Source organism: Palaemon carinicauda, chromosome 26 (genome assembly GCF_036898095.1).
Source record: "Palaemon carinicauda isolate YSFRI2023 chromosome 26, ASM3689809v2, whole genome shotgun sequence".
Classification (NCBI taxonomy): domain Eukaryota; kingdom Metazoa; phylum Arthropoda; class Malacostraca; order Decapoda; family Palaemonidae; genus Palaemon; species Palaemon carinicauda.
The window spans coordinates 96,224,379-96,229,378 of record NC_090750.1 but is presented as its reverse complement, the minus strand read 5'-3'; the positions used below and the strand labels follow the sequence as shown (position 1 = coordinate 96,229,378).

General features: G+C 33.0%; 2 protein-coding genes across 2 annotated transcripts in view; both read left to right on the top strand.

Annotated features, from left to right (window-relative positions):
* LOC137620333 (cuticle protein AMP1A-like) overlaps positions 1-5,000 on the top strand; it is a 257,324-nt gene that overhangs the window by 86,357 nt on the left and 165,967 nt on the right. The window lies entirely within an intron of this gene.
* On the top strand, positions 418-2,597 carry LOC137620330 (cuticle protein AM1159-like). The gene is made up of 3 exons (XM_068350565.1): positions 418-605; positions 962-1,185; positions 2,244-2,597. Exons 1-3 carry the CDS (start codon positions 597-599, stop codon positions 2,443-2,445), a joined length of 435 nt encoding a protein of 144 aa, XP_068206666.1. The 5' UTR covers positions 418-596; the 3' UTR covers positions 2,446-2,597.

The window sequence follows — 5,000 nt, the reverse complement described above, 5'->3', positions numbered from 1 at the left end:
TAGTAATAATAATAATAATGATAATAATAATAATAATAATAATAATAATAATAATAATAATAATAATAATAATAATAGTTTTGATAATGATAATAATAATAATAATAATAATAATAATAATAATATTAATGAAAATAATAATAATGACAATAGTTAAATAATAATAATAATAATAATAATAATAATAATAAGAAGAAGAAGAAGAAGAAGAAGAAGAAGAAGAAAGAAGGAGAAGAAGGAAAAGATAAATGAGAGACTGAAATCCAAAGGGAAACTTTCATCGCCGCCTCCAGTTTTCTTTCGGTCCAAATGAAAAGGATGTGAGAAACTCGTCCTGGACAGAGAGAGTCAGAGAGAGAGAGAGAGAGATATATGGGGGACAGATCCTTCGACAACCCTTTCTGGGTATCTTGTTACTTAGGGAAGAAGGTGGGGACAGGGTCAAGAAGTGGGCCATAAGTGAAGGGCAAAGGGAAGCCTCGACTGCCAAGGGCGTGCCCTCCAGTAGGCTAGGACTTGGCACCGCTTTAGGGCTGCTCACTATAAAAGATGTTGGGGAGACTCTCCCAGCCAACAGTTTCTCTCTAACCACCATCATGAAATTGGTGAGTGGTCTCAGGTAGTGGTTTCCAGTTACAGTTTCGTTACAGTTGTCGTGATGGGCCAGTGAAGTCTGTTCTCTCGCGTTCCTCTTGGCTCACCTCCATACATCTTAGGAAGAAAACATAAACGGAGAGTTTTCTATCCTCAAGTCACTCCTCCGATTGCTTGCATACACACACAAATAATATATATATATATATATATATATATATATATATATATATATATATATATATATATATATATATATATATATATAAACACTTTTTTGTGAAGAATCGAATTTGGGGTTTTCGTACAATTTTCTCGCTCCATTTCAGTCATCATCTGATCCTTTCACGCCTTCAATCTCCGACAGATTTTGCTCGCTGCTGTTGTGCTGGTGGCCTCTGGCGCCCCTTCCTTGTACACCGACGCCGACAGGGAGAGAGACAACCAGGCGGCCATCGTGAAAGATGATCGCCTCAGCGAGGACGATGGAAGGTACAACGTTGATGTCGAAACTGCCAATGGCATCCTGCTCTCCCAATCCGGGTCTCCAGTTGGGGAATCCGGGGCAATTGGTAGCGCCGGACAATACAGGTGAGAGGCTTCCTGTTATCCTAATACCCACCCCTCTCTCTCTCTCTCTCTCTCTCTCTCTCTCTCTCTCTCTCTCTCTCTCTCTCTCTCTCTCATGAGACTATACAGGTAATAATACAGTTATTCCACTGATTCTTCTCTGCCAATTTTCCTGCTCATTTTCTGTTTCCCTTGTCTGTCTGTTTGTCTCTGTAATTATCATCCTGAATTTCATCTGTTGTACTGTATCTACTATTCGACAGATTTCCCCTTCCCCCCTTTCTCTCTCTCTCTCTCTCTCTCTCTCTCTCTCTCTCTCTCTCTCTCTCTCTCTCTCTCTCTCTCTCTCTCTCTCTCTCATTTTCCCGCCTGCCCTTTGTTCCGCTCCTAATGCAGCAATCAATTCATTGGTTGTATTTTAATTTGTGGTTTTAGGATGCAATTCTTACCTGTTTATCTGCTTTTTCAAATTGTAAGGGGATTTAAATTCTTTTACTAAAATGACTAAATTTACTGTATATTTCGTACCTTTTCTTGAATGCATGCTGCTAGCAAGTCTGTCTGCTCCGACATCTAATCTTCACTAATATTCTTGGCATCTTTCACCAAATTATTCCTGAATTTTTCGTTAAAATGTAATCTTAAAAATCTCAATGACTGACTCGGTCCGTGTCACTTTGGAAGATGATATTAACATATGCATTGAACGCTGCAGATTTTCCCCGAGTGTTCATAATTTGTAATACACACCTGAACACTTGATCCCAAGCAGGATGTACGCGCATATTCCGACCCCCCATGAAGCTCACTGAGAACTTTGTTTGGTCTAACAAAGCAACACCTTGACTTAATCCATTTCCATAACGTCATGCTCCATGCTAAAGTTGTTTTATAGGTGCCATTTCTTTATTATTTTCATAATTTTCATTAATTTTTCATTAATTTTCAAGGTATTCTTTTGGGTTATACAAACACTGTCTTCTTTTCCTCTATGAAGAATGTACAAAACACGTTGTTTACAATGATCATTCACCACTATCATAAACTGACTATTCCTTTCAACCCTCACCAACCGACAGATACACTGCCCCTGACGGCACCGTGGTCGAAATGAAATACGTGGCTAACGAGAACGGCTTCCAGCCCGAGTCACCCTTCCTGCCGGTGGCTCCCGAATTCCCCCACCCGATTCCCCAGTTCGTCCTCGACCAGATCGCCTTCGCCGCTGAACAAGATGCTCGTCGAGCCCGCGAGGGAGATTCCTCCTCCAGATACGAATAAGAAGAAGCCTATATCCCTTCTTCGGTCACGACTCTCTGCCGATTTCGAACCATGACCGGTATTAGGTCTACGTACAGTATTTATTGTATTTATATGATAAGAATATTCCGTGTATAATTGGATGATGCATTTATAAATTTCGAAGAGATGAACAAGTCGTATTAATGACCTAATTTTGAAAGAAGAATTATATATATATCGATATATATATATATATATATATATATATATATATATATATATATATATATGTATATATATATATATGTATATATATATATATATATATATATATATATATATATATATATATATATATATTTCTACTTTGTTACCATTAACATACAAGTATTTTTTTATTGAAATATCTTCGCCTTTGTGTTGAATTTTATTTCAGTTGATATGCATATGACATTCATGATTTTTCAATATTTGATTATTATTCTTCGTTTCTTATTCATTGAATTATGAAAATTCGAAGAAAATACAGAATACCTTCAAATTTAAGTTTTTCACAAAAAAAAAAAAAACATTGAAACCCTTCATCTGGAAGGGTGATAAAAAACTCACCTTTAAGCAACCAACGCTGGGAAATATGGAAAAGATACAACCATAAACAACTCGAGGTTGTTATTTGTTGTAAATGATAGTTGGAATTAAGTAGGTAAAAATGATTTTTCTTAGATTAGAGTTCCCTTGCTTAGGTTTATACTTGGGCATTCTGTTCTATCTTATTTCTCTTCCTCTTGTTTTGTTGTTTTTATAGTTTATATGTGATGGATCTACTTAATGTTGTTACTGTTCTTGAAATATTTTTTACGATTGCTTATTCTTCCCCTATAGTTTATTTATTTCCTTGTTTCATTTCCTCACTGGACTATTTTTCCCTGTTGGAGCCTTTGGGCTTATAGCATCGTTTTTCCTACTAGGATTATAGCGTAACTTTTAATAATAATAATAATAATAATAATAATAATAATAATAATAATAATAATAATAAATAATATTAATAATAATAATAACAATAATAATAATAATAATAATAATATTAATAATAATAATAATAATACTATTGATGATAATAATAATAACAATAATAATAATAATAATAATAATATTAATAATAATAATAATACTATTGATGATAATAATAACAATAATATTAATAATAATAACATTAATAATAATAATAATAATAATATAATAATAATAATAATAATGATGATAATAATAATAATAATTTAGGGGTAGAAGGTTGGTACACTTGACGTACCCTTGCCTGCGTTTAAGGTACGAAGAGGAGGATAAAAAGAGCACATATTTCTTTTAAGTGGAAAATGCTAACTGCATCTATCGATGTGATGTGATTACACGGAGAGAGAGAGAGAGAGAGAGAGAGAGAGAGAGAGAGAGAGAGAGAGAGAGAGAGAGAGAGATACTGTGAAGTTTGTAAAGAACTACATAACACATTCGCAAAATGAGAGGGTTAACAAAAGCTCTTCATAAATGTAGTTGCATGTGAGAAAAATTATAAATGTCGATAAACATGACAAGAGTGACTTTTCATATCTGCCTTTGCCTCTTCCTTCGTATTTTCCTGAGTAATTTGATTTATTACAATTGAATCATTTCCAACAAGCCACTCTTATTCAACAAAATAAGTGAATAATCTCGTTTTCTGACTGAATGGCGATGGGTTGCAATTAGAACTAAAAAGCAAACAGATGGTTGATGTAAGTAGACGAAGATATGTTCCCACCTTATAACAGGATTGAATAAATCCTATTAATTGGAAGGATCATAAAATGAGGATAGATGGCAACTCGGGGAATGTAAAAGTCACGAAGACGGAGGAATCCTGTCACATCCTCCCTAGAAAACTACTTCCGACCTACATGTGCAGGAGTGGAATCGTGTCAGAGAGAGAGAGAGAGAGAGAGAGAGAGAGAGAGAGAGAGAGAGAGAGAGAGTGTAAAAAAACCCTTTGAGTTGATTATCATTGATAAATAGAATATCAAAATGAATTGTATTTAATTATGGATAATAATAATAATAATAATAATGATAATGATAATAATAATAATGTTATTAATTTTATCATTACTAATATAAACAATTTAAGCATTTTTTTTAAAAAACCCTTTTACCTGACAATTAAACGCAATTTTGACTGAATGATATTCCATCAGCATACGAATAACATATTTATCTATCTATCGATCTATTCAACAATATTTCTAAACATAGTTCATCCTAAAACTTATATATTGCCACGTCCTTTCTTATGTAATATGTATATGTGTATATATGTGTATATATATATATATATATATATATATATATATATACACATAAATATATATATATATATATATATATATATATATATATATATATATATATATATATATATATATATATATATATATATATATATATAATATACAGTATATATATGCATATATATACATATATATGTATGAAAATCAACACAATATTGTGCTCAAATAGGAGTAAATTTCTACCTCATACTGGGATCGAACTCTAGCCCCTTC

What these genes read in the sequence shown, in the direction of transcription:
- LOC137620330 (XM_068350565.1), top strand. An exon ending in GGTAGCGCCGGACAATACAG is followed by an intron (nt 1,186 to 2,243) that starts GTGAGAGGCTTC and finishes ACCAACCGACAG; the next exon opens with ATACACTGCCCCTGACGGCA.